Genomic DNA, 13,971 nt, shown 5'->3' with positions numbered 1-13,971 from the left:
CACTCCTTCCGTGGCCTCCAACTGCTCTTAAACGCTAGTAAAACCAAATGCATGCTTTTCAACCGTTCGCTGCCTGCACCCGCACGCCCGACTAGCATCACCACCCTGGATGGTTCCGACCTAGAATATGTGGACATCTATAAGTACCTAGGTGTCTGGCTACACTGTAAACTCTCCTTCCAGACTCATATCAAACATCTCCAATCTAAAATCAAATCTAGAGTCGGCTTTCTATTCATCAACAAAGCCTCCTTCACTCACGCTGCCAAACTTACCCTAGTAAAACTGACTATCCTACTGACTTCGGCGATGTCATCTACAAAATAGCTTCCAATACTCTACTCAGCAAACTGGATGCAGTTTATCACAGTGCCATCCGTTTTGTTACTAAAGCACCTTCTCCACCCACCACTGCGACCTGTATGCTCTAGTCGGCTGGCCCTCGCTACATATTCGTCGCCAGACCCACTGGCTCCAGGTCATCTACAAGTCCATGCTAGGTAAAGCTCCGCCTTATCTCAGTTCACTGGTCACGATGGCAACACCCACCCGTAGCACGCACTCCAGCAGGTATATCTCACTGATCATCCCTAAAGCCAACACCTCATTTGGCCGCCTTTCCTTCCAGCTCTCTACTGGCTGTGACTGGAACGAATTGAAAAAATCACTGAAGTTGGAGACTTTTATCTCCCTCACCAACTTTAAACATCTGCTATCTGAGCAGCTAACCGATCACTGCAGCTGTACATAGTCCATCGGTAAATAGCCCTCCCAATTTACCTATCTCATCCCCATACTGTTTTTATTTATTTACTTTTCTGCTTTTTTGCACACCTGTATCTCTACCTGTACATGACCATCTGATCATTCATCACCTCAGTGTTAATCTGCAAAACATGCCTTTTGCACACAATGTACACTGCTCAAAAAAATAAAGGGAACACTTAAACAACACAATGTAACTCCAAGTCAATCACACTTCTGTGAAATCAAACTGTCCACTTAGGAAGCAACACTGATTGACAATAAATTTCACATGCTGTTGTGCAAATGGAATAGACAACAGGTGGAAATTATAGGCAATTAGCAAGACACCAACCAATAAAGGAGTGGTTCTGCAGGTGGTGACCACAGACCACTTCTCAGTTCCTATGCTTCCTGGCTGATGTTTTGGTCACTTTTGAATGCTGGCGGTGCTTTCACTCTAGTGAAATGAGACGGAGTCTACAACCCACACAAGTGGCTCAGGTAGTGCAGCTCATCCAGGATGGCACATCAATGCGAGCTGTGGCAAGAAGGTTTGCTGTGTCTGTCAGCGTAGTGTCCAGAGCATGGAGGCGCTACCAGGAGAAAGGCCAGTCCATCAGGAGACGTGGAGGAGACGTGCAGGAGGCCGTAGGAGGGCAACAACCCAGCAGCAGGACCGCTACCTCCGTCTTTGTGCAAGGAGGAGCAGGAGGAGCACTGCCAGAGCCCTGCAAAATGACATCCAGCAGGCCACAAATGTGCATGTGTCTGCTCAAACGGTCAGAAACAGACTCCATGAGGGTGGTGCTTACAGCCCAACACCGTGCAGGACGTTTGGCATTTGCCAGAGAACACCAAGATTGGCAAATTCGCCACTGGCGCCCTGTGCTCTTCACAGATGAAAGCAGGTTCACACTGAGCACATGTGACCGAGTCTGGAGATGCTGTGGAGAACGTTCTGCTGCCTGCAACATCCTCCAGCATGACCGGTTTGGCGGTGGGTCAGTCATGGTGTGGGGTGGCATTTCTTTGGGGGGCCGCACAGCCCTCCATGTGCTCGCCAGAGGAAGCCTGACTGCCATTAGGTACCGAGATGAGATCCTCAGACCCCTTGTGAGACCATATGCTGGTGCGGTTGGCCCTGGGTTCCTCCTAATGCAAGACAATGCTAGACCTCATGTGCCTGGAGTGTGTCAGCAGTTCCTGCAAGAGGAAGGCATTGATGCTATGGACTGGCCCGCCCATTCCCCAGACCTGAATCCAATTGAGCACATCTGGGACATCATGTCTCGCTCCATCCACCAACGCCACGTTGCACCACAGACTGTCCAGGAGTTGGTGGATGCTTTAGTCCAGGTCTGGGAGGAGATCCCTCAGGAGACCATCCGCCACCTCATCAGGAGCATGTCCAGGCATTGTAGGGAGGTCATACAGGCACGTGGAGGCCACACACACTACTGAGCCTCATTTTGACTTGTTTTAAGGACATTACATCAAAGTTGGATCAGCCTGTAGTGTGGTTTTCCACTTTAATTTTGAGTGTGACTCCATATCCAGACCTCCATGGGTTGATAAATTTGATTTCCATTTATAATGTGATTGTGATTTTGTTGTCAGCACATTCAACTATGTAAAGAAAAAAGTATTTCATTTAAAAAAAAGATTCATTCAGATCTAGGATGTGTTATTGTAGTGTTCCCTTTATTTTTTTGAGCAGTGTATATATATATATATATATGTGTTTTTTTTTTTTTATCTCTGCCCCCGTCCCCGCAGAAGGCCTTTTGGTAGGCCATCATTGTAAATAAGAATTTGATCTTAATTGACTTACCTAGTTAAAAAACAAAGGTTAAATAAATAAGCAGCCAACTAGCTTCTTCTGGCTCGACAGGACCGGGTTATGTGTTGTGAAGCTAGCCACAATGTTGGAATTTGCAGTTCTCCTTCAAAATAAAAGTCCCTCGTCGAAAGTGACGCAGAAGGTTACAATTGGTGGAATCATGCCATAGACTAGATCATGTTAAACAAGGGTTGGATTGGGGATCAATGAAATGGGGTATCAGTCTACTCAGTACTCAAGTACTTTTTCCCCAAAGTCCTCCTCGGAGTTCTCAGACTCCAAAACATCAAAGTCGCATTGTCCTTCCTCTGGAATAGTGTTCAATACACATAGTTGGTTGACTGGTACAAAAAAATGTGGCTCAATTCACAGTTGTTTCAGAGTCCCGCAATAAGAGCTACGACGCTAATGTTCTCTGGGGTATCACTGAGTAGACTGATACCCCATGTCATTGATCCACAATTCATAGGTAAGGCTGTACAGTGAAATACAACTCTCCTTCCAACTGCTCCTAAATGCAGGTAAAACTAAATGCTCTTCAACTGATCGCTGCCCGCCCATCCCGGTTCTGACTTAGACAACTACAAATATCTGTCTGGTTAGACTGTAAACTCTCCTTCCAGACTAAGCATTAAGCATCTCCAATTCAAAATTAAGTCTAGAATTTGCTTCCTATGTCGCAACAAAGCCTCCTTCACTCATGCTGCCAAACATACCCTTGTAAAACTGACTATCCCACCGATCCTTGACTTTGGCGATGTCATTTACAGAATAGCCTCCGACACTCTACTCAGCAAATTGGATGCAGTCTATCACAGTGCCATCCGTTTTGCCACCAAAGTCCCGTATACTACCCACCTCTGCGACCTGTATGCTCTTGTTGGCTGGCCCTCACTTCATACTCGTCGCCAAACCCACTGGCTCCAGGTCATCTATAGGTCTTTGCTAGGTAAAGCCCCGCCTTATCTCAGCTCACTGATCACCATAGCAGCACCCACCCGTAGCACGCGCTCCAGCAGATATATCTCACTGGTCATCCCCAAAGCCAACACCCACCCGTAGCACGCGCTCCAGCAGATATATTTCACTGGTCATCCCCAAAGCCAACACCCACCCGTAGCACGCGCTCCAGCAGATATATTTCACTGGTCATCCCCAAAGCCAACACCCACCCGTAGCACGCGCTCCAGCAGATATATCTCACTGGTCATCCCCAAAGCCAACACCCACCCGTAGCACGCGCTCCAGCAGATATAAGTCACTGGTCATCCCCAAAGCCAACACCCACCCGTAGCACGCGCTCCAGCAGATATATTTCACTGGTCATCCCCAAAGCCAACACCCACCCGTAGCACGCGCTCCAGCAGGTATATTTCACTGGTCATCCCCAAAGCCTATTCCTCATTTGGCAGTGTTTCCTTCCAGTTCTCTGCTGCCAAAGGCTGGAACGAATTGCAAAAATCACTGAAGCTGGTGACTCACATCTCCCTCACTAACTTTAAGCACCAGCTGTCAGAGCAGCTTACCGATCATTGCACCTGTACACAGCCCATCTGTAAATAGCCCACCGAAATTCCTCATCCCCCATATTGTTATTTATTTTCTTCTCCTTTGCACCCCAGTATCTCTACTTGCACATGCATTTTCTGCACATCTATCACTCCAGTGTTTAATTTCTAAATTGTAATTGCTAAATAAAGGTGATCTGGCCTACCTGGTTAATTAAAGGTGATCTGGTCTACCTGGTTAAATAAAGGTGATCTGGTCTACCTGGTTAATTAAAGGTGATCTGGTCTAACTGGTTAAATAAAGGTGATCTGGTCTACCTGGTTAAATACAGGTGATCTGGTCTACCTGGTTAAATAAAGGTGATCTGGTCTACCTGGTTAAATAAAGGTGATCTGGCCTACCTGGTTAAATAAAGGTGATCTGGCCTACCTGGTTAAATAAAGGTGATCTGGTCTACCTGGTTAAATAAAGGTGATCTGGTCTACCTGGTTAAATAAAGGTGATCTGGCCTACCTGGTTAAATAAAGGTGATCTGGTCTACCTGGTTAAATAAAGGTGATCTGGTCTACCTGGTTAAATAAAGGTGATCTGGTCTACCTGGTTAAATAAAGGTGATCTGCCCTACCTGGTTAAATAAAGGTGATCTGGTCTACCTGGTTAAATAAAGGTGATCTGGTCTACCTGGTTAAATAAAGGTGATCTGGCCTACCTGGATAAATAAAGGTGATCTGGTCTACCTGGTGAAATAAAGGTGATCTGGCCTACCTGGTTAAATAAAGGTGATCTGGTCTACCTGGTTAAATAAAGGTGATCTGGTCTACCTGGTTAAATAAAGGTGATCTGGTCTACCTGGTGAAATAAAGATGATCTGGCCTACCTGGTTAAATAAAGGTGATCTGGTCTACCTGGTTAAATAAAGGTGATCTGGTCTACCTGGTTAAATAAAGGTGATCTGGTCTACCTGGTTAAATAAAGGTGAAATACATCCAGTGTGATTTCAACATATTTTTGTCAAATTAACAAATGATTGTCTTTTGTTGATTTTTATATAACAACATTCTTACATTGTTTTTAGCATGATCTATTCAATTATGGCTTAATTCCACTATTTGTATTAGTTTTCGTCACCATCAATTACATACTTTTGTTTTGAAGGCCGGCTAATCCTTACTGTGGCTAGCTTCACATAGATCGGTCCGACCACCGTCAATCAAAGAAGAACTTTCTTATAAATGATGGGTATTTTATATGATGACACCCAGCTAGATAGTTAGTTAGCCTACTATAGCTACTGAAACAGATGATGTCGTTTTGCTATATTTGGGGGGGAGACCATTGATTGTATCCATCAGCGAGCTAGCTTTTTTAATGACCAGCGCTGTCCAGAGCTTGGAGAAGGACAGGTCCAGAGCTTGGGGGTCCAGAGCTTGGGGGAGGGCAGGTCCAGAGCTTGGGGGTCCAGAGCTTGGGGGAGGGCAGGTCCAGAGCTTGGGGGAGGGCAGGTCCAGAGCTTGGGGAAGGGTAGGTCCAAAGCTTGGAGAAGGGCAGGTCCAGAGCTTGGGGAAGGGCAGGTGCGCGTGACAAAACTTTACCAGGATCGCAGCATATGTATCGATGAATCGTTGTGACAGATGAAATACGAGTGAAATAGTGTAATCAATGTGTAATAACTACTGTAAACAATGAATATACGTGTTAAATTATTATGTGACGTGCAGTCATATTTAGGGCCTGATTGGTCAACAAACTTATTTGACACGTCAAATAGTGTTGTTTGACGTGTATCTTTTCTTGACCCAAACGGCGTTCCGTAATTAGGTAGTTAGTAGCTGTCACTTGCAGAATGTGTTCAGTGTGACTGGTTCATAGCTGTGGCCAAGGTCTAAGGCACTGCACCTCAGTGCAAGAGGCGTCACTACAGACCCTGGTTCGAATCCTAGGCCGTCATTGAAAATAAGAATTTGTTCTTTAAACGTTTTGTGACTAGGGGGCAGTATTTTCATTTTTTGAAAAATAACGTTCCCGTAGTAAACGGGATATTTTGTCAGGACAAGATGCTAGAATATGCATATAATTGACAGCTTGGGATAGAAAACACTCTAAAGTTTCCAAAACTGTAAAAATATTATCTGTGAGTATAACAGAACTGATATTGCAGGCGAAAGCCTGAGAAAAATCCAATCCGGAAGTGCCTCATCTTTTGAAAGCTCTGCGTTCCAATGCGTCCCTATTGAGCAGTGAAAGGGCTATCAACCAGATTACTTTTTCTCCGTATTCCCCAAGGTGTCTACAGCATTGTGACGTAGTTTTACGCATTTATGTTGAAGAATACCTGTAAGCGGCTGCATTGCGCAAGTGGTCACCTGATGGCTCCCAGAGTGATTCTCGCTCAAAATACAGAGGTAGCCATTATTCCAATCAGTCAGCTGAAAAACCACTTGTCCCGGTGGATATACAGTATTATTGAATATATATTTGAAAAACACCTTGATGATTGATTATAAACAACGTTTGCCATGTTTCTGTCGATATTATGGAGCGTGACTGCTATTTCCGAGGTGATTTCTCAGCCAAATGTGAAGAACAAACGGAGCTATTTCGCCTACAAAAATAATATTTTTGGAAAAAAGGAACATTTGCTATCTAACTGGGAGTCTCGTGAGTGAAAACATCTGAAGCTCATCAAAGGTAAACAATTTAACTTGATTGCTTTTCTGATTTCCTGCTGCTAGCTGGACAAAATGCTATGCTAGGCTATCGATAAACTTACACAAATGCTTGTCTAGCTTTGGCTGTAAAGCATATTTTGAAAATCTGAGATGACAGGGTGATTAACAAAGGCTAAGCTGTGTCTCAATATATTTCACTTGTGATTTTCATGAATAGGAATATTTTCTAGGAATATTTATGTCCGTTGCGTCATGCTAATTAGTGTCAGTCGATGATTACGCTCCCGCACGCGGGATGGGGAGTCACTGGAGGTTTTAACTGACTTGCCTAGTTAAATAAATGTTAAATAAACCTAATAAAAAGAAGAAGAATACATTACACAATGATAGATGACTCCGTGGCATTGTAAACATGGAGTAACTGTCATGGCAACCAGTAGCAGTACCGGTGCCAGAGGCCTAGATTTGGTTCTGGTTGCTGTGACAACAACCCTGTTATTTTACCTGTTCTGTTCTGTTTTGTTGTTGTTGTTGTTGTTTTTTGGGGGGGGGAACACTTGATCTAAGAGACAGAGTTGTTTTTTTTTTTTTGGGGGGGGACACTTGATCTAAGAGACAGAGTTGTTTTTTTGGGGGGGGGGAGGGACGACACTTGATCTAAGAGACAGAGGTTTTTTTTGGGGGGGGGGACACTTGATCTAAGAGACAGAGTTGTTTTTTTGGGGGGGGGGGACACTTGATCTAAGAGACAGAGTTGGGTTTTTTTTGGGGGGGGGCGGCACTTGATCTAAGAGACAGAGTTGTTGTTGTTTTTTTTGGGGGGGGGGCACTTGATCTAAGAGACAGAGTTGTTTTTTTGGGGGGGGGGGGGGACGACACTTGATCTAAGAGACAGAGTTTTTTTTTTTGGGGGGGGACACTTGATCTAAGAGACAGAGTTGTTTTTTTGGGGGGGGAACACTTGATCTAAGAGACAGAGTTGTTGTTGTTTTTTTGGGGGGGGGCACTTGATCTAAGAGACAGAGTTGTTTTTTTGGGGGGGACGACACTTGATCTAAGAGACAGAGTTGTTTTTTTTGGGGGGGGGACACTTGATCTAAGAGACAGGTGTTGCATGTCATACAGAAAGTGTCAGACGTCACAACGAAACCAACACTACACACTCACTACTTCTCAGTCTAACCAAGGGAGGATAAAGGACAAGTTGAATCAGACAGAGGACCAACAAGGAGATTTCAGTGAAAGTTAAAAAAATTTTTTTATGGAAACCAAAGCATCTTTTGAACTCAAGACTCAGAGGTTCAGAGGCCGGGACGCGTGGCGCAGACAAAGGCATGCTTGTATGAGCAGGTAATGTCGTTCCACAGCTTGTCCTTCTGGTGGTTGGTGTGAACACAGTTCTCCTCTCTACTTCCATTGGGCTCACCTGAAGACCAGCTCGTGTAGACCACCTTGGAGCCGTCCGTCCACATCCATCTCCCTTCCTTGTGGAGGTCACTCAGCCCGATCCAGGTATAGCTCTCAGCAGGGTCGAAGCTCTTGATCAGGTTTTTCACGAAGCTGAATTCCCCTTTATTGTTCACAGAGGCCAGATTGGCTCCCAGGGACACGCAGTAGGACTCTGCATCGGCCCAGTCCAGCTGAGAGGCGACGTACCTGAAGCACCGGTTGTTGTAGCTTGACCAGTCCTGGGGACAATACTGAGGCTCTGAGAGCTCCCCCTCCTGGTCAGACACGGGAGTGCAGTGTAGAGCACCAACAGCCAGGCTGAGAAGACAGAGGAAGCGGAGGGGAACAGACATGTTGAAGAGGCTTCTGTTCCTGGTGAAGAGACACTGAAGTAGACAGGAGAATGACTCTAGTGTCCTGGGTTCTGGTCTGCAGCTCTGCTCCTGTGTTCTGGGCTAGCTAGGTAGGAAGGTATGTGGGCTGCAGTGGGTCCTTTTATCTCATGTTGAGAGGATGGGGAGAAGTTGGCAGAGAGACCATTGGTAGATCATTATGTTCATTTCTCATTGAGAAGTGTTTGGCTCAATTCCTTGTTTTCCAAAAGCAGCATTTTCCCAAGATAAGGTGGTACTGCGACCATGACACGTAACCCAGTAGTTCTATAGATTTGCAGCTGTGGTCTTCCCATGTTATTTTTAGTTTGGTCCCAGGGCCACTCATCACAAAGCGTCTCAGAGTAATAGTGCTGATCTAGGATCAGGTACGCCACTCTTATTCATTATGATTTTTTTTAAAACCACAACTCCTAGTTCAGTAGTTCATCCTTTGTGAATACAGGACCATATCTCAGTTACTAGATAAAGTAATGTGCCATTGAGAGCGTGCTGTCCGGCGGTATCACCGCCTGGGACGGCAACAACACCGTCCCAAAACTGCAGGACTTTCCAGAGGTGGGTGTGGTCAGCCCAACGCATCACTAGGAGCCCACTGCCTGCCCTCCAGGACATCTACAGCAATCGGTGATACAGGAAGGACAAGAAGATCATCAAGGACCTCAGCCACCCGAGCAACGGCCTGTCCACCCCACTACCACCCAGAAGATCATCAAGGACCTCTGCCACCCGAGCAACGGCCTGTCCACCCCACTACCACCCAGAAGATCATCAAGGACCTCAGCCACCCGAGCAACGGCCTGTCCACCCCACTACCACCCAGAAGATCATCAAGGACCTCAGCCACCCGAGCAACGGCCTGTCCACCCCACTACCACCCAGAAGATCATCAAGGACCTCTGCCACCCGAGCAACGGCCTGTCCACCCCTCTACCATCCAGAAGAAGATCATCAAGGACATCAACCAGCCGAGCCACGGCCTGTTCACCCCTCTACCATCCAGAAGATCATCAAAGACCTCAGCCACCCGAGCCACGGCCTGTTCACCCCTCTACCATCTCGTAAAAGGAGACAGTACAGGTGCATCAAATCTGGAATGGAGAGACTGATAAACAGCCAGGCCATCAGACTGGTAAACAGCCAGGTCATCAGACTGATAAACAGCCAGGCCATCAGACTGGTAAATAGCCAGGCCATCAGACTGGTAAACAGCCAGACCATCAGACTGATAAACAGCCAGGCCATCAGACTGGTAAACAGCCAGGCCATCAGACTGGTAAACAGCCAGGCCATCACACTGGTAAACAGCCAGGCCATCAGATTGGTAAACAGCCAGGCCATTAGACTGATAAACAGCCAGACCATCAGACTGGTAAACAGCCAGGCCATCAGACTGATAAACAGCCAGACCATCAGACTGGTAAACAGTCAACACTCGCAGGCCTCTGCCCAGTACCCTGCCCTGAACCTTAGTCAGTGTCACTAGCCGACCTCCACCCAGTACCCTGCCCTGAACCTTAGTCAGTGTCACTAGCTGGCCTCAGCCTAGTACCCTGCCCTGAACCTTAGTCAGTGTCACTAGCCGGCCTCCACCCAGTACCCTGCCCTGAACCTTAGTCAGTGTCACTAGCTAGCCTCTGCCTAGTACCCTGCCCTGAACCTTAGTCAGTGTCACTAGCTGGCCTCTGCCTAGTACCCTGCCCTGAACCTTAGTCAGTGTCACTAGCTGGCCTCTGCCCAGTATCCTGCCCTGAACCTTAGTTAGTGTCACTAGCTGGCCTCTGCCCAGTACCCTGCCCTGAAGCTTAGTCAGTGTCACTAGCTGGCCTCAGCCTAGTACCCTGCCCTGAACCTTAGTCAGTGTCACTAGCTGGCCTCTGCCCAGTACCCTGCCCTGAACCTTAGTCAGTGTCACTAGCCGGCCTCTGCCCAGTACCCTGCCCTGAACCTTAGTCAGTGTCACTAGCCGGCCTCTGCCCAGTACCCTGCCCTGAACCTTAGTCAGTGTCACTAGCCGGCCTCTGCCCAGTACCCTGCCCTGAACCTTAGTCAGTGTCACTAGCCGGCCTCTGCCCAGTATCCTGCCCTGAACCTTAGTTAGTGTCACTAGCTGGCCTCTGCCCAGTACCCTACCCTGAACCTTAGTCAGTGACACTAGCTGGCCTCTGCCCAGTACCCTGCCCTGAACCTTAGTCAGTGTCACTAGCCGGCCTCTGCCCAGTACCCTGCCCTGAACCTTAGTTAGTGTCACTAGCCGGCCTCTGCCCAGTACCCTGCCCTGAACCTTAGTCAGTGTCACTAGCCGGCCTCTGCCCAGTACCCTGCCCTGAACCTTAGTCAGTGTCACTAGCCGGCCTCTGCCCAGTACCCTGCCCTGAACCTTAGTCAGTGTCACTAGCCGGCCTCTGCCCAGTACCCTGCCCTGAACCTTAGTCAGTGTCACTAGCCGGCCTCTGCCCAGTACCCTGCCCTGAACCTTAGTCAGTGTCACTAGCCGGCCTCTGCCCAGTACCCTGCCCTGAACCTTAGTCAGTGTCACTAGCTGGCCTCTGCCCAGTACCCTGCCCTGAACCTTAGTCAGTGTCACTAGCCGGCCTCTGCCCAGTACCCTGCCCTGAACCTTAGTCAGTGTCACTAGCTGGCCTCTGCCCAGTACCCTGCCCTGAACCTTAGTCAGTGTCACTAGCCGGCCTCTGCCCAGTACCCTGCCCTGAACCTTAGTCAGTGTCACTAGCCGGCCTCTGCCCAGTACCCTGCCCTGAACCTTAGTCAGTGTCACTAGCCGGCCTCTGCCCAGTACCCTGCCCTGAACCTTAGTCAGTGTCACTAGCTGGCCTCTGCCCAGTACCCTGCCCTGAACCTTAGTCAGTGTCACTAGCCGGCCTCTGCCCAGTACCCTGCCCTGAACCTTAGTCAGTGTCACTAGCCGGCCTCTGCATAGTACCCTGCCCTGAACCTTAGTCAGTGTCACTAGCCGGCCTCTGCCCAGTACCCTGCCCTGAACCTTAGTCAGTGTCACTAGCCGGCCTCCACCCAGTACCCTGCCCTGAACCTTAGTCAGTGTCACTAGCCGGCCTCCGCCCAGTACCCTGCCCTGAACCTTAGTCAGTGTCACTAGCCGGCCTCTGCCCAGTACCCTGCCCTGAACCTTAGTTAGTGTCACTAGCCGGCCTCTGCCCAGTACCCTGCCCTGAACCTTAGTCAGTGTCACTAGCCGGCCTCCGCCCAGTACCCTGCCCTGAACCTTAGTCAGTGTCACTAGCTAGCCTCTGCCTAGTACCCTGCCCTGAACCTTAGTCAGTGTCACTAGCTGGCCTCTGCCCAGTATCCTGCCCTGAACCTTAGTTAGTGTCACTAGCTGGCCTCTGCCCAGTACCCTACCCTGAACCTTAGTCAGTGTCACTAGCTGGCCTCTGCCCAGTACCCTGCCCTGAACCTTAGTCAGTGTCACTAGCCGGCCTCTGCCCAGTACCCTGCCCTGAACCTTAGTTAGTGTCACTAGCCGGCCTCTGCCCAGTACCCTGCCCTGAACCTTAGTCAGTGTCACTAGCAGGCCTCTGCCCAGTACCCTGCCCTGAACCTTAGTCAGTGTCACTAGCCGGCCTCTGCCCAGTACCCTGCCCTGAACCTTAGTCAGTGTCACTAGCCGGCCTCTGCCCAGTACCCTGCCCTGAACCTTAGTCAGTGTCACTAGCCGGCCTCTGCCCAGTACCCTGCCCTGAACCTTAGTCAGTGTCACTAGCCGGCCTCTGCCCAGTACCCTGCCCTGAACCTTAGTCAGTGTCACTAGCTGGCCTCTGCCCAGTACCCTGCCCTGAACCTTAGTCAGTGTCACTAGCCGGCCTCTGCCCAGTACCCTGCCCTGAACCTTAGTCAGTGTCACTAGCTGGCCTCTGCCCAGTACCCTGCCCTGAACCTTAGTCAGTGTCACTAGCCGGCCTCTGCCCAGTACCCTGCCCTGAACCTTAGTCAGTGTCACTAGCCGGCCTCTGCATAGTACCCTGCCCTGAACCTTAGTCAGTGTCACTAGCCAGCCTCTGCCCAGTACCCTGCCCTGAACCTTAGTCAGTGTCACTAGCTGGCCTCTGCCCAGTACCCTGCCCTGAACCTTAGTCAGTGTCACTAGCCGGCCTCTGCCCAGTACCCTGCCCTGAACCTTAGTCAGTGTCACTAGCCGGCCTCTGCCCAGTACCCTGCCCTGAACCTTAGTCAGTGTCACTAGCCGGCCTCCACCCAGTACCCTGCCCTGAACCTTAGTCAGTGTCACTAGCCGGCCTCCGCCCAGTACCCTGCCCTGAACCTTAGTCAGTGTCACTAGCCGGCCTCCGCCCAGTACCCTGCCCTGAACCTTAGTCAGTGTCACTAGCCGGCCTCTGCCCAGTACCCTGCCCTGAACCTTAGTTAGTGTCACTAGCCGGCCTCTGCCCAGTACCCTGCCCTGAACCTTAGTCAGTGTCACTAGCCGGCCTCCGCCCAGTACCCTGCCCTGAACCTTAGTCAGTGTCACTAGCTAGCCTCTGCCTAGTACCCTGCCCTGAACCTTAGTCAGTGTCACTAGCTGGCCTCTGCCCAGTATCCTGCCCTGAACCTTAGTTAGTGTCACTAGCTGGCCTCTGCCCAGTACCCTACCCTGAACCTTAGTCAGTGTCACTAGCTGGCCTCTGCCCAGTACCCTGCCCTGAACCTTAGTCAGTGTCACTAGCCGGCCTCTGCCCAGTACCCTGCCCTGAACCTTAGTTAGTGTCACTAGCCGGCCTCTGCCCAGTACCCTGCCCTGAACCTTAGTCAGTGTCACTAGCAGGCCTCTGCCCAGTACCCTGCCCTGAACCTTAGTCAGTGTCACTAGCCGGCCTCTGCCCAGTACCCTGCCCTGAACCTTAGTCAGTGTCACTAGCCGGCCTCTGCCCAGTACCCTGCCCTGAACCTTAGTCAGTGTCACTAGCCGGCCTCTGCCCAGTACCCTGCCCTGAACCTTAGTCAGTGTCACTAGCCGGCCTCTGCCCAGTACCCTGCCCTGAACCTTAGTCAGTGTCACTAGCTGGCCTCTGCCCAGTACCCTGCCCTGAACCTTAGTCAGTGTCACTAGCCGGCCTCTGCCCAGTACCCTGCCCTGAACCTTAGTCAGTGTCACTAGCTGGCCTCTGCCCAGTACCCTGCCCTGAACCTTAGTCAGTGTCACTAGCCGGCCTCTGCCCAGTACCCTGCCCTGAACCTTAGTCAGTGTCACTAGCCGGCCTCTGCATAGTACCCTGCCCTGAACCTTAGTCAGTGTCACTAGCCAGCCTCTGCCCAGTACCCTGCCCTGAACCTTAGTCAGTGTCACTAGCTGGCCTCTGCCCAGTACCCTGCCCTGAACCTTAGTCAG

At 49.7% G+C, this 13,971-nt stretch overlaps 1 protein-coding gene across 1 annotated transcript; it reads right to left on the bottom strand.

Moving 5' to 3' along the window:
* Positions 1-8,004: 8,004 nt before the first annotated feature.
* LOC109886123 (galactose-specific lectin nattectin) lies at positions 8,005-8,678 on the bottom strand. Its single transcript, XM_020477864.2, has one exon. It carries the CDS (start codon positions 8,565-8,567, stop codon positions 8,067-8,069), a length of 501 nt encoding a protein of 166 aa, XP_020333453.1. The 5' UTR covers positions 8,568-8,678; the 3' UTR covers positions 8,005-8,066.
* Positions 8,679-13,971: the final 5,293 nt, after the last annotated feature.

The sequence above is a fragment of the Oncorhynchus kisutch genome, unplaced genomic scaffold (genome assembly GCF_002021735.2).
Source record: "Oncorhynchus kisutch isolate 150728-3 unplaced genomic scaffold, Okis_V2 Okis03b-Okis08b_hom, whole genome shotgun sequence".
Taxonomy (NCBI): domain Eukaryota; kingdom Metazoa; phylum Chordata; class Actinopteri; order Salmoniformes; family Salmonidae; genus Oncorhynchus; species Oncorhynchus kisutch.
The sequence above is the reverse complement of the archived record's forward strand: the minus strand, read 5'-3'. Positions and strand labels throughout refer to the sequence as shown.